This window comes from Gopherus flavomarginatus, chromosome 7 (assembly GCF_025201925.1).
Source record: "Gopherus flavomarginatus isolate rGopFla2 chromosome 7, rGopFla2.mat.asm, whole genome shotgun sequence".
Taxonomy (NCBI): Eukaryota; Metazoa; Chordata; order Testudines; family Testudinidae; genus Gopherus; species Gopherus flavomarginatus.
This window is the reverse complement of record NC_066623.1, coordinates 2,350,851-2,375,582: the sequence shown is the minus strand read 5'-3', so window position 1 is coordinate 2,375,582 and position 24,732 is coordinate 2,350,851. Positions and strand designations below refer to the sequence as shown.

At 47.6% G+C, this 24,732-nt stretch overlaps 1 protein-coding gene across 8 annotated transcripts in view; it reads right to left on the bottom strand.

Annotated features, from left to right (window-relative positions):
- EBF1 (EBF transcription factor 1) overlaps window positions 1-18,567 on the bottom strand; it is a 325,256-nt gene extending 306,689 nt beyond the window's left edge. For all 8 annotated transcript variants that reach the window (XM_050961296.1, XM_050961300.1, XM_050961297.1 and 5 more), the window contains exons 1-5: window positions 17,904-18,567; window positions 16,120-16,276; window positions 15,557-15,620; window positions 14,910-14,965; window positions 3,870-3,943 (exon numbers count right to left, since the gene is read on the bottom strand). In XM_050961296.1, the coding sequence (XP_050817253.1) occupies window positions 3,870-3,943; window positions 14,910-14,965; window positions 15,557-15,620; window positions 16,120-16,276; window positions 17,904-18,037 (485 nt within the window). In that variant the 5' untranslated portion in view covers window positions 18,038-18,567. The remainder of the gene's footprint in view (window positions 1-3,869; window positions 3,944-14,909; window positions 14,966-15,556; window positions 15,621-16,119; window positions 16,277-17,903) is intronic.
- Window positions 18,568-24,732: the final 6,165 nt, after the last annotated feature.

Genomic DNA, 24,732 nt, shown 5'->3' with positions numbered 1-24,732 from the left:
CAGGTATGGGGCTGCAGCTCAGGGATGAGGAACGCGGATAGAGGCAAGGGGGCAGAGGCCTGGGCCACAGCTGGGGTGGGTCTGGGCCAGGTCCGTGACCGGGGATGGGAGCAGAGCTGCAGCCAGGCTGCAGTGGGGGAGCTGTGAGGGGCTGGAGCATGCTCAGTGCAGATGGCATCTTCCGAGATTTAGATGCCAAACTTCAACAAGTCTCTACCGAGTATGTGCAAACTGCATTTTTTCAAGAGGCTAATATGGGTGGATTTTCATGGGTATGGCACAAGGCAGCTGTCTGACATCAAGGCAACCATGCTGCCTAATTTCAAGTCCTTGCTCCACAGCATGGAGCTGGTAGAGTTTCTCAGCACAACAGTTGTAATTTTTTTAACATGGACAAAACAACATATTTTCCATAACTTCATTCTTGGAAACGGCAGAGCCATATTAGCTTAAACTTTCCCAAAAATACAGCCTTAGCCATTCACCATGCATAGGGAATTTCAGCCTGAACGGTAATCAACTTTACCAAAGTTATAAGCAACTGAAAACAGGGTTTTACAAAGGAAAGTGTCAGGCAATTCTAATTATCGGTGTCCCTACCTGTGCTGCCTATAACAATAATAAATTCCATTGAGTCAATGAATTCTTCCCAACCGTTAACATGTCAGACAAAAGAACAGCCTTATTTTGTAATCTGCAAAGAACAATGAAACCCCTACAGATAAACAAACACCTGAAATGTAACTCGCTCACTTTTTTCTACAATAGTCAAGGGTCTCTCTTGCATATTTCAATTCTTGGTCTTATCAACCCCATAGTTTTAGTACACTATAAATAAACAGCTTTTGTCACATAAATGCAAGGTTTTATTGTGCAGTTAGTCCTGACAGAAAGCACTGCAGAAAGTTGTTTAGGAATTAAATATCTAAAACAAGCTATTTTAAAATACAGAGCCCTCACTATTTCATGTCTGAAAAGAAGAAATTTCATCTTAGGGAGAGCAAGCTGTCTTTCACACCATATGGCTAATGGTAGTGCATAGCAATTAGCTGGGCTGATTAATGGGGAACAGACTCTAATTTTATGCTTATAATTGAGGCTGCATTTGCACCCCTGGTGCAAATTCAGCACATCCCAACTTCCACTTACAACAGGCAAGAAATCAAGAGAAATAGAATGGTGTGGAGAGAGGTTTTTTTTTTCCTTGAGTCCCCTAAAGAGCATCAGATTTGCAATTTAAAGGAGTGTTAGCAACACAATAGATGACAGATTTGTGTAATAGGGTCAAGCAGCCTGATAAACAAACAGCACCCCTCTATAGGCTGCCAGGAAAATTGTAATCTCTAACATTTGCAGTATGAAATTTGAATTTGGTTTTTCTCTATCAGGCATGCAACATTTGCCTGCAATGGTCTGAGAATTTTTTTTCTACCCCATACTTTGTGTTTTTGATAAAACACAGAAAGCAACTAAGGGTAAAGGAAGACAATCATAATAAAGAGAGAGAGCCAATGAATTTTAGGAACTAGCATAAACTGCATGAATAGAAGGGAAGACTGCATTTGAGTGTCATATTTTTCAGCATTCCAATAATAGAATACATTTTATCTCAGTCAAAATATATTGATATGAGTGTAAATCTTAGATGTCGATATGTGTTGGTCCATTGGCTGAAATCTAGCTGTGTGTGTATTCTCCAATTTTTTTTAAAAGTACATCTAGGAAAATTAATGCATCAAAGTCTCTATAATCCCTACTCTTTCAAAAAGAGACAAGGTGGGTGAGGGAGTATCTTTTATTGGAGCAACTTCTGTGGGTGAAAGAGACAAGCTTTCGCGCTACACAGAGCTCTTGGGGTCTTTCAAAGAGCATTGAGTGAGATTTCTGCTGGCACTGGCTCTGTGGAAAATAAAGCCACACTCAACTGGGTTTAGAATAGGGATTTGCTTCTGCTCCAATGGAAGTTAGGAGGAGTCATGCTATTGTCTTCAACAGCAGCATAGCCAGGTCCTTGAGGTAGAATGATGATTTGTATTGTGGTACCACCCAGAGGCCCTAAGCAGGTGTACAGACAGACATATCGGCAGACAATACCTGCTCAAAGAGCCTGGAATTTAAGAACTGATCAGCCCATTATACAGTAACAGCAGCAAATATGGGCACTGACCCTCCACACACTTCAGCAGGTGTTTAAATTCAATCAAGTGACCAGTGCCATTGTTGTTCTAGGATTATTTATGTGCGAAAAGTGACGTCCATGTAGCTCAGGGGCCTCATTAGGTATAGTTCATTGTTGGGTCTCTAGACAGCAAGCAGTGCAATCAGGGCCCACGTATTTTAGGGTGATCCCTCAGCTACTGACATGACTGTTTCCCTCTGTGAACAAAGAAGGGGCTGGGCATCCATAGTAAAGCAAAATCCCAAAGTACCAGGTGCCTCTTGCAGCCCTTAATTTGCCTAATCATTCCATGCTGCAACTGATTATCTCAAACGTACTTGGGAAACATGTATTTTTGCAAAAATGAACTGCAAGTTAAAGGGCCAAATCCTACTAAAAGGGCTGCAGGTCCTAGCCAAAGACTGGCCATGCAAAGGGCCTAATCCACTTACCCCGTGTGCCATGTGGTGCTGCCAGGGGCAGAACACTGTGTCTCCAGAGAGCTGGGGTTGAGGATGAAGCCAGTGGCTCAGCAACAGTGCAAATCAATGGGCCAAACCCACCCAACAGGCAGGTTCTGGTGGTGGAGAATCTGCCTGGAGACTTTGCCCAGGCACTCTCCGAGCTCACAGAGAAAGCCGGTGCAAAGCTCATTCACTCAGAAGCAGGCCTCAGGATTTGGGCCAAACTGCTACTGCTTAGTAAATATTTTTAAAGGCCAACATGCATGCAAGTATTAAGCATGCGTTTTTCACACATTCAAATGACTTCTCCTAACAGCAAACTCATGCCAAGATTCCCTGTGTCCCACTGGAGAATTCATTCTTTTCAGCATTGCTACTGTCTACTGTGTAACTCCTGCACTCTTCAAGCAGGCAAAACACTCGCTAACTTCCCTAGGATTGCAGAGTCAGGGTCATGAGCATGTTCTAAGGACTCTGTGGAAAGATCTCCTTAGCAATAAGAAAGAGAAAACAGGAGTTAAGCATTCTTACCAGCTAGAAAAGAGACAGGGGCAGGCACCAGTTTTAAAATGGCCACCTTAGGGAGAGTAGCTGCTTGGCTCTGCCAGATTTAAAGGGCCAGCCCCAGAAAGGCATGCTGTGGGGGGAAAGTTCCTAAACAAGAGAGCAGACCTGCACTGGGGCAAGTTAGGAAATCACCAAGAAAACTCCCCTGTGTTTTGATGTTGCTAGTTGAACTGGGGGCTAACTAACTCTGTAACCCACACTGACAAGCACAGCCCCAGTAAAGACAAACTGCAAGGAAGGTTTGTGTTAAGTGGAAGAAGAGAGAGCTATAAATTTCAAGTCTGAACCTGGCTGAATTAAAGCCACCTGGGCCATCAACAGAATGCTTTGTCATGTTATTAGTGCAGCTATGGTTGTGAGAGGAGATAATTACAGCTAGCAAGATTGCAGTTTATTTTATTATTTTTGGTGAGGAAAGATATTCTAGGCCCATTAATGCTAAGGTGTCTAAATGCAAACCAGTAGCCGACTGCTAAGGACAAACCTTTATAAATAATTGAAAACTGGTATGATGACTGAGACTTTGCTGCTAATTACATGAGCAGAACTCTCTTCTTTTGGGATTGTTTAATGAAAGAAAGATACATTTAAGTCCTAAAATAGCTCCAGGTCCAACCTAGATTTTGAGAGACAAATTCATCTTCTCCTTGCTAATTAACTGGAAACAGGGTCTTTCTTACCTGCACATTATTTCATGTGTGAGAAGAACTCTGCACATTTCTGGGTTCTTGTCTTGGCCTTCATACACTATCGCCTAGAAACAAAATACATTTTTAGCTTCACGTCAAACTGAGTTTGGAGAAAATAAAATGCATCACAATAACTGAATGCTTAACTATTGTTGCGTGCTGGATGGCGTGCTTAAACAGACTGCGTCACCATAAAGACTGCTTTCAAGATTTGTAGTTGACTAGAGTTAGTTTCCTTCCTCTCCCATTTCAAACAATACATTATGCACATCTTCAGAGCAGTGTGTAGAACAGGCTTTTTTAGTAGTCAAGACAACCACAATTTTCCTTTCGATTCAGAATAAAATATAGACCTAATAGCATTAAAACCCAGAAGGGCTTAGCATACTTAGGGCCTATTCTTTTTTTTTAAATAAAAAAAACAGCTCATGTATTTTTAATTCCAAAAGCAAGCCTGTTGTATCGCCTGTGCACTTCACTACTAGCTACCAGAAAAGTTAGGGTCTGACGGATTCTCCACTCCCACTCATAGTGCTCGGGTGATCTACAGTGGTATAAACAAGATGAGAATCAGGTGCTCTGAATGCACTGGGAAGTGGGTGAGAATAAAACAAACAGGTATGGATAAATGATCTTAGCTGAGTTAGGAGGAAAATCCTTATTATTTGCAAAAACGCTGGAAATACTAGACATTCACATCAAAATAGGGTCTGCCCCTGGAATATACACACAAATGGCACTCGGTTAAAGGGTGTATTGTAAATGGACCGGCATTACATGCCAGGCTAAGTGAATAAAGCTGCTCCCAGCTGATTTAGAAAGTGTTCCTACCTGCTTAGCAGTGATAGGTATGCATAGAGCAGCAGCAGAGCTTCATTTGCTGCGGGTAGCAAGAAAGGATGATCTATCACTATTGTTTTGCCCTAGAAAACATTTAACTAGGTCAGTCTCATCCCACAATGTCACCCTGCCACGGTACAGCCCCGCACATTGCCAGCAATGCCCCGGGCATCGGTCCCCTGGGAGGGGAGTCAACCAGAATGCACAGAGGTGCCAGGTTACGTTTTCAAAAGCACCCCGTCCCTGCTAATAGGATTTAGGCTCCTAAGTCACTTAGGCACTTTGGGAAATGTCACCAAGTCCCTTTCCAGAGCCCAGAGAAGACGCACCAGGGCAGCCGCGTCGGGCTGAATCTCTGTGGCACCGAGTGGGCAAGAAGCAGCACTAATTTCCAGTCGGCACTGCTCTCTGCCCTGGGAGAGGAAATGAGGAGCAGTCAGGACGGACAATGGCAGCACAAAGCCACCTTGCCATAGGAGAGCCGGAGAACACAATGGATGGCTCAGCCCAGTTTAGAGCAGCCCAGGAGTCAGGGGCTTGGAGTACAGTTCCTTGAGCATGGTAGTGCTGTCTAGTGGGTAGGGCACTACAGTGGGAGCGAGAAGATCTATGCCCTCCCCCATTTTGTCTGTCTCATCTATTTAGAATGCAAGCGCGTCGGGACAGCAACTGTACGTGTTTGTACAGGGCCTAGCACATGAGGCCATGAAGTCTGCTGTGGCCTGTAAGCACTGCTGCAATTCATGTAAGGCAGTAAGATCCCAGGGCTTTGGTGCTTTGAAGGTTCATGCCTTCCTCCTCCTCCTCCACAAGCCAGTAAACACCGTCCCATGGAGGGGAGCATTAGAAGGAAATTTTGTGAGGTGAACAGCATGAAGTCTATTCCCAGTGACCCTGCCGGAGGATTTAATACCCCCTTAGGAAATGTTTTCCGATTGCTCAGTAACTTTTACTTTTATTATTGCAGTATAACGTAAGATAACCAAGGGAACCTTTACATCACTAGTTGATTCAGCTACTAAGGCCTCAGATATAATGCTTGGAGGGGGACGAGGTTTGCTTAGCACAAAATGTGTTCCCATATATTTCTGATCCAGTAAAACTATAGTTAAAGAAAATATAACTAAGCTAAATATGCTGGAGTCCCTAAAACCAACAATAAAATAGTTATTATAAATAGAAAAGTCTCTTATGTTACAAGATAAAATTAAAATGGAAATATGGAAAAGAATAATAAGTAACAAATTAATATATGGTAAAAAGAGATGATGATAGACTGGTTTGCATTCAAAAATATCTCCCACTGAAATCAATAAGTGTTTTTCCTATACAGAATCATGAATCTTAGATACCGTGAGCTGATTTTTGAAACACCGTTTGCAGCAATAACACGTAATATTAACAGTGTGCATTATAATATGATTTAGCAATACTACAGACAATATCAGGGATTGGTCAGTATTATCCTTGCACAGGATCCACACTCATTTTCATTGCATGACTCCAATTTTAGTATGTGTCTCCCCAAAGCAACCACTAGTATGTTTTTGCTGTTAGGCTCAAACAAAAGAGATATGGTACTGGATTTCCCAGCACTCCACTGTGGGTCAGTCTAATGGGTGGGGCATTTCATCCCGGGTCTTCCATCTCCAGTCAAGGCTGCTGCTGTTGCTGACATTCAGCACTGAGCACCTTAGTCTGGTCCCACGAGTCCGACTGCGGAGAGAGTTCAACACCCGCTGAAGTCAAGGCCCCACCCCACAGAAGTCACTCAGCACCTTGCAGGATTGGGCCCTTAGTTTCAAATCAGCCTGCAGGACAGCAACAGGTGGCTTGAAAGACACACTGGAAGAGCTGGATTGCCACGTGCAATGGAGCAAACCCAGAGATGGTGGAGATCAGTCAACTGGGCAGGTGGATTACCTGCCAGTCAAACAAAGAGGGCTTTTTAAAAAGTAATTCCCATGAACCAATTATCATGAAAACTTGCGGGGAGAGCCTGCGCCCGCTGGGCAACAGAAGAGCTCTGTTTGTATTTTATGTGTCAAGTGGGAATCTGGAGAGCAAAAAGAAACAAAGAAATGAGCCAGACAATCTACTGAACGGTTCCATGCAGAATCTGACTGCTAACCTGGGATAAAGAAAAACCTCCCCCCCAATCAAGTCACTGACTGGAGAAATGCCAGACCACTCCTGACACCCTTAGCTGGGCAAAATGCCAGCTGAAATCAGTGGTCATGCCATTCCTTATCATGCAGAGTTCTCCACTACGTCCTGTGTAATAATCCTTGGCACAATGTGACCCAGTGAGAATTTTGCCTGAATAAGGATTTGACCCACTATGCAGGATTTGACCCATTTTGTTTAACCTCAGCTATTTTAAAATATGGTTCACCTAATATGAGCCAATCTTGTGTGCACTGAAGTCAGTGGGAGCAGGATAAGGTCTGCCAGAAACTACAAATGAGAACAAGTCAATTTAATTTCCTCTTTTCCTTTTCTCCCTCTCCCTTCTTTCTTCATGCCGCTATGTTTACTTAACCTCCAGGTACCCACTTAAATAACCCAACTAAATAGCAATAATGAACACACAGAGTCAACAATATGGTACCTAATCACCTTGTCTGTTGTGTTTATCGTCAGTGATCCTCTGCCTGGGTGCATGACGTTCTTTAGCCTTCCAGTACATTAGAGGTTCGTTTTTTGCTTTGTTTGCACTTGACTATTGTTACTGAAGCTACACATATAGTAACTTCCCAAAATAATATATACACATCTCTAGAGCTCAGTCTTCTCCTTGCTTGCAAGTATATGGGATTGATCAGAAAGTTATTTTCCTAGCTGGTTGCCCCAAACTCACCCTCCCATACTATATTTCCCTATTTCTTTGTGCAAAAGTGTGTGAACACAACTATTCATTTACATGAAGCACACATTCAGCAGCTCGACAAAATAAAATGATCAGCTGATATATCTATTGGCTTTATCGTTGTTGTATTCACTCTCAAACTGTGCTGTTATAAAAAAATTATTTCTACAATTTGTTTTGGAGAGGAAACAGGAACCGCTAAAGTTTCAGATCTTTACAGCTGCCACAGGCACAGATTACTTTACAGGAAGAGGCTAAAATGGTGCTGCTGTGAAAAATTTCAGCGTTAAATTAAATAAAGGCATTCTTGCACCAAAACTATTGTCATTTTCCAACATATTTTAATATTAATTTGTGAAGTCTGAGCTTTAGATTGGGTCATTGTACCAGGATTCAGCAGAGCTCTGGAACAGTCATGATCATGCCAAACAGCTATCGCATTAAACAAAGAGTTAAAGTGAAAGTTACGGTGTGCAAAGTTAGATCACAGGGGTAGGGGGTGGGGTAGGGTGGGGCGAATGTAGGGCTAAAAATAAATTTGCAAATACACACCAGAATCACATGGCAAAAGAAAGCCAAAGGAAATACACAATTATATATTTTGTTTTTCCTTTTTGTTTACTTCTACTGTAGTTCAAACTCAATTTATTTCCTACAGTGGGAAGAGACTTTAGAAGGGGTTCTTCCTTCTGCGTGACTTTATGTTAAATGTTTGCCTTAAAATTCACCTTCTGTTTTGTAAAACCTTACGCCTGTAAGTAATCCTCATGCAAGAAATCCACTGAGTAAGATCTACTCACACAAAAGAGTTTGCAAGGTTGGCCCCTAATACAATAGTGCCAAATACTGATTTCCAGTGAAATGAAACAGAATATGAAAAAGTATCAGCTGTAAAACATTTGTTTCCAGAAGATGAAAATTACTAAACTGGGCACACGACAGTCACTCCTGGACTTCACTTTTTCAGTGACACCGAGTACATGAAAAAGGGAAATATCAAATTAAGGGTCTAATCCTCAACTAAATCAATGGGAGTTTTTGCCTGAGTAAAGACTGCCGGATCGAGCCATGAAATAACTGGTGTATAAACTGGGAAGATACAGAGCTAGATTCTGGCCTTTGCCACTCCAAGGTAATCCAGATTTATGCCAGTATAATTGAGGGCGAAATACGGCTCCCAGTGTCAATTTAGCAGTCAAGCAGTCCTGTATTCAGAACTGGATTAGAAAAAATCCCGAAGGAATGAGATCATGTTGAGTATATTATTTGGTTATGTCATAGTCTTGATTTACAAAAGAGAGAGAGAGAGCGAGAGCGCATGCACCGAAAGCCATGCACTGTTAAATGCGTCATTTATGTTTCACAAAACAAAATAGCTCACTAATCGAAATAAAGGAGAACGAAAAACAAGCTTCTTAAAAATGGGACGAAAAGGATCTTTGCTGATAGATACAGAGATATATCTAAAACAATATGTATACACATGCATATACATATAGAAAGGATAAAATCCTGACCCCATTTCAATCAATGGCAGTTTTGCAATTGACTTCAGTGGGGCCAGGACGTCACCCAGAAAGAGTTATAGCTATATCACCTATATATAAAATGCTGTCAGCTATAACAGTGCAATACATTATTTTGACTTGGAATGATTGATTAACCATTAATGACCTAATCCTGCACTCCTTACCCAGGCAAAATTCCCAGTGATTCCAATAGGGATTTAGCCTGCATAAGTAATGCAGCATTGGGTATCAAAGAGAGTGGGTTTAATTCTTTCTATAAAGCTCTAAATAGAATTCACAAATATCTAATTATTTTGTCCAGTCTCTCTACGTCTGATGCGCCAGCCAGCTTAGTAACTTATTCATATGAATTAAATAAATTTCTCTCTCCTAATATGTTTATTTTTAATGCTTTTCAAACATTCACATGGAAACAGCTCTAGCGTAAATATCCCAGAACAAATGGCTGTATATTACACAGGAGGCAGCAGTTGGGCTGCCAGACTGGGAATGCACTAGGCCATCTGGCTTGAGCAGTCTCTCCAAAATCCTCAGCTTTGTTTTCACCCCCAGACTCCAAACAACACATTTTCCACTGTGATGAGTTTACATTTTCCCAAACACAGGTCCTGATCATGCATGCAAATTCCAAACTTCTTCATTCCTCTCTGTACAAGAAAATTAAAATCACCTGCGCTTTGGACATGTTACCAAAGGAACAAGAAAGCTGCTAAAATCTGGCACAATGTAAACTTTCCCTGACAGTGGGCTTTGTTTTGTTTCATGTTTCTGCTGAATATCTGATATTCTACTGAGTCTTTTCTGAACTTATTGATAACATTTTCTTTACACAAATATGTGGCTGACAATGAAGAAGCAGGCTAGGCACTCAATGGAGAGCTGATCCAATAGCTGCACACACGGCAAGATGCAATAGGGCAATCAACAGAAAATACACTTGCAACTAGAGTTTAAAGTACTGAAAAAAATCAAAACATAAACAAAGTGGGTAAGGCTGAATGAAGGATTTTGACTCAGTAGGACTAGAGGTATCACACATGACTTGAAATACTAGGACTCTTAGCCTTAGTTCTATTCATCAGATCTCTGTGTACATGAATGGATGAAAACAAGAGAAGGGGATAGGTAACGTATTTACTATTTATTTTCCTACATGTTTCCTAATATGAAATATTCAAACTTTATGAACACTCAACTGAAGGACTGGGGGCATTTACATCTCTAGATCCTCAGCTTTGTCTGAAAGTGCCTGTTTTATTGGAGTGGATACATTTCACATACCGCAGACAAATTCAAAATGCATCATTGTTAGCAGCAGACCTACTGGTTTACTGAAAGCAAAAGCTATAAAGTTTGGGATCCTACAGGGCTCTGAAGGCAGTAGGAATGTGACACTGATGTCAAATGAGGTGCTGAGATAACATAAAAGAAATTTTAATTAAGACAATATTAACATTTAATGCTTTTACCCTTAGAAAAATAATTTCCCCATATAATTAATCCATATAATTCATTATTTGTATCTAGTATTTACAATTTAGAAATGATTGATGCATTTTATAAACATCGCAGTCACCTCAAAGGGTTGAAATTAGCATGTCATAACACCACTTCTTTGGTGAAACCACCAAAGGCCAAGCATTAGCCGGGGTATAGCATGATACCACACACTTTGAGCCCAATTCTACATTCCTTGCCTATATCAAACTGCCATGGAAGCCATTCCAGTTTGAGATGGACAAGACAGCAGGTTCTGATTTTGGTGTCTACATGCACAATGGGCCAGATCCACCTCACATTGCAGACAATGTCAAAATTCTCAATGAATTCAGTGCTAGCAGGGTCCCGTCCTACGTCCCCTAGAATATCACAGGTGACATCGAATACATCTGCATCCCACAAACTGTGAATTACCGAGCCATGGGCATGATAGAGCTTTTGTCCGTTTGTGGGTTAGTTGAACATTCAGCCACTCACGAAATACTAACATGGCCTGACCTGTTTAGATCTGAACTCAGAGCAAGCCCCCCAGTGCAGGTAGACAGTCTCCTGCTAGCAGGGCTTGCACTAAAACACACTAAAATTAGCAGTGTGGACATTGCATCTGCAGCAGAGACTCGGGCTAGTCAGCCGAGGTTACACCCAAGGGACTGGGCGGGCTTGAGGAACCAAGCTGCTGACTGAGCCACAATGTCCACACAGCTATCTGGAATGTGCTTGAGCCTGTGTACCCATGCTGGCCATCTCGCTCCCAGCTGGAGTGTAGACGTACCCATAAGGGACCAGGACACTGTTATTCTGTGGGTTTTACAGCACCTAGCCTAATGGGGCCCTATTTCGGTAGGTGGTGTCTAAATGCTATTATAATACAAACTAACCGTTCATGGAAAGCTTTTGCTAAAATTATGAGAAATGTGTTATATCGAGAGAGATCATGGTTTTGATTTCCTGAGCATAAAACTCCTTCGTAATTCACAGTTATATAAAATTTGCAATTTATGGCTGTGACATCAGGAATGTACATTAATCAGATCAATTATATAAAATCTGACAAAAATCTGAGAATATTTTACTATATATTCTGGGGACCTAACCCACTGATTTGCTCTTGTGGGATTTTTAAGTTGTCACAAGAAATCTCAGAGTAGCTGTAATTTCAGTCCAGGCATTCACAACTACTGAGAGAGAGAGAGAGAGAGAGAGAGAGAGAGAGAGAGTGTGTGTGTGTGTGTGTGTTGCACGCGCGCGCATCTAGGAGCACCAAGACGACTGTTGCCAGCTAAAACATTTATGCTCCTGCAACAGCCTCATTTTAAAGTAATTGTTTCATTATCCAATTTGTTCTGCACTTCCTATATTAGAATACTACACCTCTGAGTAGGCTGACAATATATATTTAACTTTTATTTAAAAATGGAGAAATTTCAGACAGAGTTTGTAATGTTTAATTACAGTTTTATGTTTTGAAAGTTACTTGAGAATCCCCTATATAATTCATTGTGGCTAAAATATAAATGATATAGTCATATTTGGGTAAATCTGTGTCATATGTTGTACTTTGCTGTCTAATGAGTATTTTATTGACTGCAATAAAAGCTACCAAACCTCTGAACAATTGCACTCTGAATAAAGAATAAACAAGCATATTTACTGTTCAGAAATAAATATTAGGACATGCCACAATTACGACATGATCATTCAGATATTTTTGTTTAAAAAATGATAAATATGTCTAAATAAAGGACTTTCATGCAACTAATAGGAAAGCCAATTAGTTTTCTCCTACAAATACCCTTTATTTCACTGTCTTCTTAGTCCGAATTCAGATAGTTATTTTAAATCCTGTCTGCATCAGCTCTACTGTGCTTTCCCAAATAAAACAGATATTTTGCACTAGCTTTATACATGAAGACTAATTAAAAGCAGACAGAGAATTTCCCTTAATTGTAAATGTGTTTTATATCTGCATTATTATGTTTTACAAATAAACTGTATCTCTTTTCTCTCTCTCTCTCTCTCCAAAAGACCCTCTGATGACTTGATAATAATGAGAGAGCAAGAGGTCAAACAGTGCCTTAGGATGGACTGCTCACATGCAAGATGCCTTTGTTAAAAAAATAATATTTTGAATCCGTTTCTCTACATAAATTAAAAGATCTGTTTTCAACTGAGCTGCACACAGAGGGAAAAATAGCTTTGCAGTTCTGTAATGATATGAAAGCTGTTTAGATTATATTTATTGATAATGCTTTTTACATGGTCTACAATGCAATACATGGGATCCAAAACAACTACAAAAAATAGCTGATGTATTAGAGGGGATTTTGTTAGTTTAAACATGAACTAACCAATCTGTGCCTGAAAAATATGAGTGACACAGGAAATACTTTCCAAGATGTGTTGTTAAAGGGTATGTTGTTGCTGTTTTAATTCATATAGTCTCTGGTCTATGTTTTCGAAGTGTATATTTAACACAGATCAGATGCATGGTTGAATTGTATATTATAATTACTCCAAGTTTCCTCTTTTTTTTTTTTTTAAAGACAGTCTTCAATGGCAGGAAAAGATGTTTTGAGAGCATCAAAAACAGTTTTCTAAAACAAACCTAGCACATGGAACTTTACATTTTGGTGTTAAAAAAGAACCAAACTACAAGCCACAGCAAGAGTGTCTCAGCAGATGACAGCATTTTGAACACACAGAAACTAACATTTTTTCTTCTATGTAAGACATTTAATAATTTAATTTGCTTTTGTAAATAATACACAAACAGAATTTTTTCTATAGAATTAGAATTTGAAAAAGTCCACTAACTGATTAAAAAGATGTAAATTCCAGGGGAGGGGAGGGGCTGTTTAAATGTATGTAAATGGAAATTTATTATAACATATAAATGCTCTTTAAAATTAGCAGGATAGAATACTAGAATCTTCAGAATGCTAATTATTTTGGAAAAATATCTGATTTTTTTCAAAAAATTATTACACAAAAATACTGGTATTATATATATGTATACACATACACAAAAAAATACAATTGTGTGTTTTTGTGTAAATATATACAGTTAATTCCTGTTTTGGAAACTAAATGCCATGTTTAAAATTAGTTTCAATCACTTTTTTTTCCAAAGCTGGCTGTACTATAACTAAAAAGTACAGTTATCTTTGACTGTAAAATGGATAAAATAATTACTTGTCCTGCATGCATATTTTCAGTGGCTGTTCACACAATGAAAATCACTCATACTGAACCACTGTTCCTTTAAAACAACTAACAAAGTAACTGCAAATAAACAAAGCATAAATATTTGCTACAGTGCCTGGCTGGTGTTTTGTGGTTATACGTTTGTTTGCTTATTTCTTTTCATTCGCATAATTAAAGCAAAAATCCTGGGATCGAAAAGCCTTCAGGGAACGTGGGGCTATACGTCTTTATTTGCAAAGCTACGGAAAAACGTCCGATTATTTTTTTCTAAATCCTGTCTCTGTTCATAAATGTTTCTTTCGAGCCAGAACTGAATCTGGACGTACACTGGCCCTTGCACATTAGGAAGCTCAAAGCAGGGCTGTTTCTGCACCTTTAAACCCGCAGTTTAGGTGCACCGACTCGATCCTAGCCAATCCAAAACCCAGGGTCTGGGGCGCTTTTCGGAATTGGGCGTCCCCCTCCCAGCCGTCCTGTTTGCATCCCCCGTCAGGGCTCTGCGCTCTGCGCCGCGGTTTTACTGCTTTGATCGCATTGTTTGTTATCGCCCAGGCCCCGGCGGGCTCGCTCTGCAGGGGGACCCTGGCTCTGGCTGCCCAGGAGCGCCGGCTGAAGCGGCTTCCAGGTCCCCGGAGCAGGACGGCCGTAGCTAGCAACCCTGGAAGCCGCGAAGCTCTTTGAGCAGCCGGAGTGGCCGACACAGGGGGCTGGTTTGGGGGCACCACCGTCGGGCTGCGAGGGCACCCAGCGCAGGGGACGGGGCTGGGCCCCCAGACCCTCCCTGGGGGGCTTGGTGCCCAAGCCTGCGAGCTGCTCTCTCGCCACCGTGGGTCTCTCGCCCTCGGGCTGCAGCGGCTGCCCCGGCCCGACCCCTGCAGAACGGGCCGCCCGGGGCAGCCGGGCCGGGCTCACACCCCGAAAAGGGAACTCGACAAGCGGCAATGGAGCTCCAGCCCCCGGCCCCGCTCGGCGCCCGCCAGCCCAGCTCTGCCCCTCCCTAGCCGGGCCAGCCCCGGGATCCACGCTGCGACGGGGCACTGCGGGCGGACGGGAGCGAAGGAAGGGCCCGGAGCCAGGCCCATCACTTACTTGTTTGGTCATGGAGTCGATCAGGCGAACGTAGAAATCCTGCTCGGTTCTGATCCCTTAACACAAAACAAAAGGGGGGGGGGTGAACAAGTTGCTGGAGGTGGGTGAATTTCCCGGCGCACCCGCGGGGCTTTGGGGAGCGAGGCGGATCGGGCCCGGCCTGGCAGCCAGAGGGAAGGAGCCCGAGGCGACCTCCTTCCACTCACTCCAAAGCGCCCCACGCAAAACAGAGGGGGCCAGACACATCCCCCCGCCAGGAGAACGTGCTTCCCCCTTCTCGCGTGGGATGTCCGTGGGAAAGGGAGACGGTGCTAACCCCCCCCCGAAAAGCTTCAGACGCGCCTTGTTTCCTTTGCGGGGGGGCTGCAATCACTTTGGGGGTGCAGGGAAGTGTTACACGCGAAAACAGTTCGCCGCCGGGCGCCACTTGGGAGGAAGGCAGCGTGGGTCTGAACCCGCCAGCCACGCGCGTGGAAAGCCAGGGAGCAGGGGGAGGTTATGTCGTGTCGCTTTGCAGTCGGAGGGTCGGTCCGTTCCCGCAGGGCCCGCTCCAAACCCAGCGGCAGGCGCCCAGGCGGGCCGGGCCCCGGGATTAGCAGGGAGCGGGGCAGGGGACTCGCCGGCCGGGCGGCTGGGCAGCGGCTCACCGTTGCTGTAGAGGAGCTGCAGCCGGTAATGGATCCCGTTATTGGTCTTTTCGCTGTTGGCTTCCTGCGTTGGAGGGAGACACACAGAGCCGGGGTTAACCCTCCCGATCGCCCGCACCGCTTGCAAACTGGGGCGCGTCTGGTTCGGGGTTTAATCCCCCCGTTCCCTCCGCCCCCCAGCCCGGGAGACTGGCACCTTCCCCGGGCCAGGCGCTTTGGGGCGATCTGCGGGCTGGAAGCTGTCAAAGTCCCCAAAGGGGGTGGGGGATGGAGCGGGCAGGGGAGCGATTCTGCCACTCTCCCAGAGCGGAGCACAGGGCGCTAGTTGGGGGCAGAGGATCGGGTCCCTAAGGGGGTGGGGCGCTGCCGAGGACACCGCTGCCCAGAGCCTCGGCGGGGCCTGAGCCATCCCCACGGGCTGCAGTGTGCTGGGGGGGGGCTGGAAAACAGAGCCCCCGGGGCGCACCGGCGGTGCAGCGGGCTCCGTGCGCGGGCAGCTAGGGGCACGGGGGCCAGGGCCGCGCAGGAGCCAGCGGGAGCAGCCACGCCTCGTGGGCACTTACTTTCTCCTTCTCCACGAAGCCCACGAAGGCGGTGCGCTCGATCTCCACGGGCTGCCCCTGCCTGTCGTACAGAGCCAGGACGAAGTGGAAGAAGTTGGATTTCCTCAGGTTGGAGGGGGGCTGCTTCTCGAAGTGAGCCCGGGCCAGCCCCACTCCGCTGCGGCCAAAAACACCGGGTTACAGAGCGAGGACAGAGCCCCATTCCGCACCCCTATCGCCTCCCAGCACTAGCCAGGGGCACCCCAAGGCAGCTCCACGGGGGTCTGCGCCCTTCCCCAGCCCAGAGCAGCAGCGGGCTGCTGGGGGGGGGCATGAAAGCTATGGGGGAGGGGGAGCTGGGCTCTCAGAACAAGCGTGCACTGCGGGTGAAGCCCTCCCGCCCCTATTTCTGTCCTTGGGGGGCGGCACCCCAGCTTGGCAGCAGGATCTGTGGGTGGGAAGGTCCCTACTTGTCAAAAGTAACGGAGGCTGCCCCTGACCCATCGCTGGTCGTTCTGGGTGCAAATGACAAGCCCAAATTGCGAACGAGAAGCCAGTCGGCAAAGTAGCCTAGGGAAGCAAAGTTCATCGCTGCCTGATTTCGAGATGGAGATGGGGGTGTGAGTCCCCCCAAAACCCAGGCATCCAAGGAGAGAAATGTATCCCTCCAATTTACAAAATCTCATCCCGCCCTCCAGGTGCATAATAATCCCCCCCATCTATATGAAGCTAACGGCCGTGCAGATCAGCACAGAAATCTGTAACATTTTATTGCAAAGTGGGGCTGTTTTGCCATTTCCAAACTCTAGTCAGAGCTGTCAGTAAATCGACCATGTGGCTTCTCCTTCAGCTTGAGCAATAAGCGCTCCCCCCGTCACCCCCGGCTTTTGATTCATGGTAAACATCCCAAAGCTGCCTGGGCAGAAAACTTTAAAGATTCCAGCATTTGGGTTTTCCCTGCAGAACTTTCCCTTCCTTAGAGGACTCCAAAGGGAGGGGGGTGGGAGATGCTGTGAAATATACCAGAAGATGTCAACATTAAACTTGTTAGCTGATGCTGTCTCGCTGGTTCAAGCTCCATATTCTGGATCACTCTGTGTGGCGGTGGTAGGAGAATGAATGATACGAATTAAAGATATCTTGGATGCAGCTTTGCAAAAGACACTGCTTCTTGCAAAAAAATGCGGGGGGGGGGTTCTGGAGGGATGTTTGGAATTAAATATATCCTGGACGAAGCTTTGCTCCACTCACTGGTTATTGTTTTTTAAAGGTGATCCTCGTGGAGATAAGGAGAAGACATATTTTGAATACATCTTTGCAAAACTCACCGCCTCTTGGGGGGGGGGTGCTATTGAGGGGCTAACAAATAAATATACACTGACTACAGCCTCGCAAAACCTAGTGCTTCTTCCAAAAAAGTGATGCTGGCCGGATAATACCGTCCTACAGAATCTGTATATTGCGCACACATGTAAGTATAAACACTAAGTATATTTTTGATACAGCTCTGAAAAACTCACAGCTTCTTGCCAACCAAGTGATTCTGGAGGACAATAGGGATAAATATTTACTGGATACATCCATGGAAAACTCACCGCTTCTTGCAAAAAAAAAAAGTGATTCTGGGAAGACCAGAGGAATAAATCTCCCCTGGTTACATCTACGTAAAACTCACCGCCTCTTGCACAACCCCGAAGTGCATCTTTGTGTTGTGCTGGCTGTGAACCGCGCTGCCTGGGCTCTCCGGACCAGCATGGAGAGGGGAAGTGAAAGGAATTGATGCTGCGCGGCGCGAGCCCACCTACCTCTGCGCGGCCGTGTTTGCATCCAGGACGCCGGCTCCCTGCATCCAGGTCCTGACCGCGTTCATCCCCGCGCCCAGGGGCTCTTCCTTCATGCTGCTGCCACTCCGCTGAATGCTCTCCTGGATCCCAAACATGAATGACAAACCCCCGCCCGCCTCAGCGCAGACGGGAACCGCGGCGAGGAGCTGGCCGGGCAGATGCGGGTGGCTGGAGTTGCTGCGCTCGGCGGCGGCTGGTTGGACTCAAAGCAAACACGGCCACACACATTTACCACCACATCCGACTGGAAGCTCCCAAGGCCAGCAGCCCCCGGCGCGGGCGGGCTGGGGGCTTGGGGGGCAGCGCTCACGGGGGCCGGAGAAAGTCGCTCTTTGCAGGGCACCCCCGGGGCTGGCAGGAGACGCAAGGCGCTGGGTGGCAGTTTAAGAAACAATAGGCTCAGGCGAAGCTGCTGCAGGCTCGGCTACACCAAGTGTCATTTTCCAGTGACAAGGGAGGCAAGTTTTCTCTTCCCCCTCCCCGCTTCCTCTCTCTCTTCTGCGCTTTCCTCCCAGCCCGGGGGCTCTGCTCCCTCCTCTCGCAGCGCAGCGCAGCGCAGCGCAGGGAGCGGGCGGCTGGAGCCAGGCGCAGGCGGGGAAAGAGAGAGGGGCAGCAGCCTGGGTGGATGGAGATCCTCTCGCCTCCCCCCCTCCCTCCCTCCCTCCCGGCCCTGCGCGAACAGGAGTGATTTGCGGGCGCTCCCTGTGGAATCCGCTCTGACTATCCCCGCAGCTGCCCGGGAGCGCCCCAGCCCCAGCGGGCAGGGGGCGGGGCCCCGCCGCCCGGGCACGCCCACTCATTTGCATCTTGTCACCACCGCCCCCTCTGCCGCCCGCGCTACGCGCCGGCTAGTGGCCGGCGGCGCTGGGAGCCGCCCCCCTCATTAGCATCTCCCCGCCTCCCCGGGGAGGGGCGGGGTGAGGAAAGTTGCAAGGAGCGAGCGGGCGCTCGGTAGCGGTGAGGGTGTTATCCGTGCAAACACCATCAGCGCCTTGTGCATCAGTCACCCAACAGCTTCGTTAGCTGGGGCCCGGGGCACGGCTCTGCAAGGGCGCGCGCGCACACACACACACTCTGCAAGTGCACACATACACACACACCCCGCTCTGCAAGGGCGCGCACACACGTACACCTCTGCAAGTACACACACACACACACCACTCTGCAAGGGCGCGCGCGCACACACACACCTCTGCAAGTGCACACATACACACACACCCCGCTCTGCAAGGGCGCGCACACACGTACACCTCTGCAAGTACACACACACACACACCACTCTGCAAGGGCGCGCGCGCACACACACACCTCTGCAAGTGCACACATACACACACACCCCGCTCTGCAAGGGCGCGCACACACGTACACCTCTGCAAGTGCACACACACACACACACACCACTCTGCAAGAGCGCGCACACACACACACACCTCTGCAAATGTACACATACACACACACCCCGCTCTGCAAGGGCGCGCGCAAACACACACCTCTGCAAGTGCACATACACACACACACCCCACTCTGCAACTGCGAGTGCGCATAAACACACACACCACAAGTGCGCACACACACACCCCCCGCTCTGCAAGGGCCCGCACACACACCTCAGCAAGTTCACACACACACGGCTCTGGAAGTACACACACACACACACACACACACACACTGGCATGGCCCCTGGTGTTATCCTTGTTTCTTAACTCCCTCCAGCAGTTAGCCGATGGGTGATTAGCTACAGGGAGTTAATAAACACCCTCCCCCAACCTCCCGCCATCACCACCGCCAACAACGAAAAGCCCCTCTACGTGTAAAGCCAAAACACAGACCCTCTCTGCTCTAGGTCTTCGATTTCATCTCCATGAATACTTGGCCGGAAAATGCCCTTAGCTCGCGGTGTTTCATAGGCACGACCGACCCCTCCCCGCCCAAATATCCTCGGCCAGTGCAGCTGATTCTTTACCCAAACTCTGGCTGCCGAGGTTAGGCTCAGCCTGAGGAGGGCTCAACAGGCGGAGGGCAAAAAGATCTTTCGAGTGGACACTGGCTCCCCCGCCCCCCAGTAAAACACGCTCCCCAAATGTGCCCATTCACAAATCGGCCCCTCAGGTGTAGCTCGCACTCTCCCCCCCAACCCGACATTCCCTGCCTCGGGCAAAGCAAAACTCCGGGGCCGAATAGCATCGATTTGTCATCGAGAACCCCGGCGTGTCACTGGTGAAACGTGTTTCACAGGCGCCCTCCGCCCCGCGCCACACGCCGTCTACATGCGAAGTCCGGCGCGACGCGGAGCAGACACGGTATGAATGGGGTGAGTTTTCTCCCGCAGTCAGTAACCCGGGCTGCCTTTGGCTAACAAATATTCAAGAGAGTCAGCTTCCCTCCATCTCTGCGGGGCGGGGGAGGTCTCTAAAGGTGCCGGGATGCTCCTGCCAGGCGGGGGCTGTTCCGATTGTTGTCCCATGTGCAGCAGGAACAGGGGGTGTTGGCTGTTAACACGTCCCGAGGACCAGGGCCATCCTCAGGCATACGCGGCTGTAAGAGCACCCAGCAATTTGGGGACCCCCCCACGGCTGTAGCGTAGGCTCCTCTCGGGCCCTTCCCACGCTGGGCGGGGGGGCTTCTCCTCGACCCCCTGCCCCTCCTCTCCACCCACTCATTCCTCAGCCGGGGGCCAGGAGTGAAAGTTTGCATGTGAGTGAGCAGGGGGCCTGGGGTGGGGGCACCAGGCAAGGCTGGGAACAGAGCGAGGGGGATACCCGGATGCTGGGAAGAGAGGGGGAGCTGAGCTCAGGGGTGGGGTAGAGCTGGGCACGGGACTTCAGGGAGCGGGGGGGTGGGGTGGAGGATGAACCGGGCTGGGGGAAGCTGGGCCAGGCGGGGAGGGGGTGCTGGCAAGGCTGGGGACACAGCGGGGCGATACCTGGAGGCTGGGAAGAGGGGGGGAGATCGAGCTGGGGCGGGGGTAGAGCTGGGCACGGGACTTGTGGGGGGCGGAGGAGGAACCGGTCTGGGGATGGCTGCGGGGAGCCAGGCTGGGAAGGGAAAAGCTGGGGCGGGGGGGGGGGGGGTCTTTGGCTCAGTGAGCGAGCAGCGAACACACTAGGGCCTCCCGGCGAGCAGGCTGGTGGCCCCAGGGGACGCAGCTGTTCCGAGCAGCCCCACACTGTATCTGCCCCTCTCCCCTCTTCTGCCCCCAGCCCTGCCCGGCAGCTCCCTGCAGTCTCCCTCCTAGTCTCCTGCTCACTCCACCTCCCTCTTCTCTGAAGTTCAAGCCCAGACCCCGAGGCTCCTTTGGGCCGGCACCTTTTCCTCTGCTCCCTTCCCCAGCGGGGAGCGCTCAGCCGCAGCGCGCTGGGAGGGGGCGAGGCGCACACAACCGGGCTGGGGAGGAGGGAGAGTTAAAGGAAAATAGAAGGTGCCGTTTGCTTTTCCTGCCCATTCACCATCTTCCAGTGTCAAGGGGAGGAAACTGACCCTAAGCCAGTGGGAGGAGGGGGTGGACCTGGAGCAGAAAAGCAGCAATGGGGGCTGCAGAGTGCAAGGGAGGGAGCGAGCTCGTAGCTGGGGAGGAAGATGGACTCGCACTTGACAAGGCTGGAGTAGCTGGCAACTTTTATTTAGGGGAAAGGGACACGGTTTTTTTCATGTGGATTCAAGCATCTCCCGGGCTGTCTCTTAAGCTGGCAGCATTTTGAAGGAGGGAGAGTTCCAAACAGTGCGGAGTTGAGTGGGATTTGAAAGGTCCCTTCAAGAGCGCAGCACCTTCTTCCTCACCCCCGGGAAAGACCTTTAAAAATGGCCTGAGGTAATCCAGACCCAGAGCCACTGTTAAATGAGCTTTGGCTGGTTATGGCTCCAGCCCCACTGTTGAAACTGCCTGCTGAGTTATACCCAGTACAATCCCACCCTCCTCTGCTTAGGGCATTGGCTTCATATGGGCTGGATCGGGCAGGAGCTAAAGCAGAAAGAGCACTGTTTGCATTTCTGTCTCTCTCTCTCTCTCTCTCTCACACACACACACACACACACACACACACACACACACACACACACACACACACACACACACACACACACACACACACACACACACACACACACACAGTTGCATTTCTGTCTCTCACACACACACACTTACTTTTCTCTGGGAGCAGCACTTACAGCCCAGTTCATGGGTTGTTTGATTTGCTCCAGGGGAAATTCCCCTCCCTACCCTGTCATCTTGCTGCAAAATCCTACCCCCTACACACTCTGCTCCACTCCTCACCTCCTATTTGGTTATTTGTTGGGGGCCAGAGGGTCTGCAAAGGGAGTGTGTTGTCCTGTCCTGACCAACTCGATTGTCTCACCAATTATGTTTATGGTTCCCAAAGAGAAACAGAGAAACCCCAGCGAGCCTGGCTGTTTATTCCCCAGCAATGTTACCCCTAATTTCTAAAGCAGTGTCACACAGCATACACCCTGTTTGGGATCACACAGACAGAACTCCAGGGAGCCGCTGCCTGTTTAGCTTCCCCCTCTCCCCTTAGCCCTTCGGCTTGGGAAAGGTGTGGCTGGAGGAAGAGAAGAGGTGTTGTGGAAGGGGGAACCTGCAGTATTCATTCCATTTCAATCGTTTCCAACGGGAAAGGTGCCTGATTCCAGATCTTTGTAGACAGAGTGAATAGATTGAAGCTGCATGCGTCTGATTCTCTAGCTCACCTGCAGTTCAGTAAACACATTCATTAAAAGCCTGGTCCAAAGCCCACTGAAGTCATTTGAAAGACTCCTATCGGCTTAAATGGTCATTGGATCAGGTCCATATAGTCAAAAATATAACAGCCACAAACAATAGAAACTCATGTATAATATGTGTCTATAGCTTCACACACTCATACCCATGTATCAATGGGTGTGTGATATGTATATGATGGAATATTGTATGTGGGTAGACCCTGTGTGTATGCACAAATATGTCTCAGATAGTCAACAAAGGTTCCCAAATAGTTATTGCCTGTGGGAGTTTTGCCTGACCCTTGGGCTTAGATGTGTATAAGCACTTACTTATTGATATTTAATATCTATGCCTGATCTACTCGCATATGAATATATCTGATTTCACATACCCTGGAGTGATATTTGAATCTTCACATCAGGACACCACGTCATGCATGAGGCATCCCCTAGGGGTGCAGGAAAAGAGTGAGTATACGCAGTCACCGGTGAATATATATGGCATGTTTATTGTATAGGAGAGGGTAAGTCCCTGCGCTGCTCCTGTGTGACTTGTATCATATCCAGACTAAATGTCTCCACGGTGAGAGAGACTCTTTGCAATTAAAAGCAATTTGCACCTGCAGCAATTGTTCCTTTCCCAGGGCAGGGACCTGCCAGAAGGAGGGATAATCATCACATCAGTGCTGTTGAATCAAGCACTGAGCTTGTTGGCTGATTTTGCCCTTCAGATCTGTCCAGGGAACAGGGGGCTGCTTCCTCTCCTGCTCTGGGGCAGAACACACCAGCAGCGTCTGGGCACTTCGCTGAGCCATTCACTACTATAGTGAAAATCACAAGTTCTCTGCTGACTTCTCTGTGTCTCTCTCACACACACTGCCTTTAGCTGCTAACCTGCTGCAATTCTCTGGCCCCATCTATGCTTAACCAATGGATGACATTCCGGGGCCCCAGCTGAGTAGGGGCTGGGAGGCCACACTTCAGGATCTGTACGGTTTTCAAAGGTTGTAAGCAACTAATTGTTACAAGAATGAAGGAGTTAAAGGTTTGCTCGACCCCCACAGAGAGAGTGTGAAAGGAAATGTAGACCTGAAACACAAGAGGGGGTGAGAAAGTCAGGATTTTACAGAAAGGAGCAGACAGTGGGGGATTTGACTTCTGCACTCCCTGAGGTCTGCCTCACCAAACACAACTTCTTATGATTTGTATCTTAAAAAGTTCCCAATTACATTTTGACTCCCTTTCCCCAGATCAGCCAGGGCTGTGCTCTTTTGAACCCCCGTCAATTCACGGGCTGCAGAGGAATGACTCCTGATTGTACACCCGTGTGAGAGCAGTACCATGCCTGTTGTAAGACTGGAGTGTGTTTGTGTCCTTTCCTCAGCATGGCAAATTCACTGAGGGCCACTACACAAAATATCACTGTTTGCATGGGGGAGGCTTAGAAGGTGCATTTAATTATCCTTTTTGGGCAGGGAGAAACTCTAGCACATTAATTCCAAGTTACGTGCTCTCACCGCACAATGCAACATAAAACACACACAGACTTGGAGCCTTGCAATTTTCTCCCATGTGTGAATAAACACTTCATTGCCAAAGCCTGTGTGAGCTGCACATTTGGGCTGTAGATTTTACCCAAGCAACGAGAACCAATAACTACAACGTCATGAGAGCAAGGAAGAGCAGACTGTAAAACGGGCTGCGGGGTCTGGGCTCGGATCTGGTGGTGTGGAAAGCAGTGTCTTTGGGGAAAGGATGCCTGGACTTGCATAGGCAGCAGATATTGGTCCATGCTGGAATCTTGATCTCAGGGGAAGGGATGGAAGTGTAACGGTATGTCTACACATAGGGTGTCCAGACGTCCTGATTTTATAGGGACAGTCCTGCTGTTCAGTAATGTGTCTTATATAGCTGCCTATTACCCCCCATCCCCTGTCCTGATTCTTTACACTTGCTGTCTGGTCACTATCTACGCTGCAATTAAAAAGCCATGGCTGGCCCCTACCGGCTGAACGGGGCTCGCAGGGCTTGGGTTAGGGGGCTGTTTCACTGCAGTGTAGGTGTTCAGGCTTGG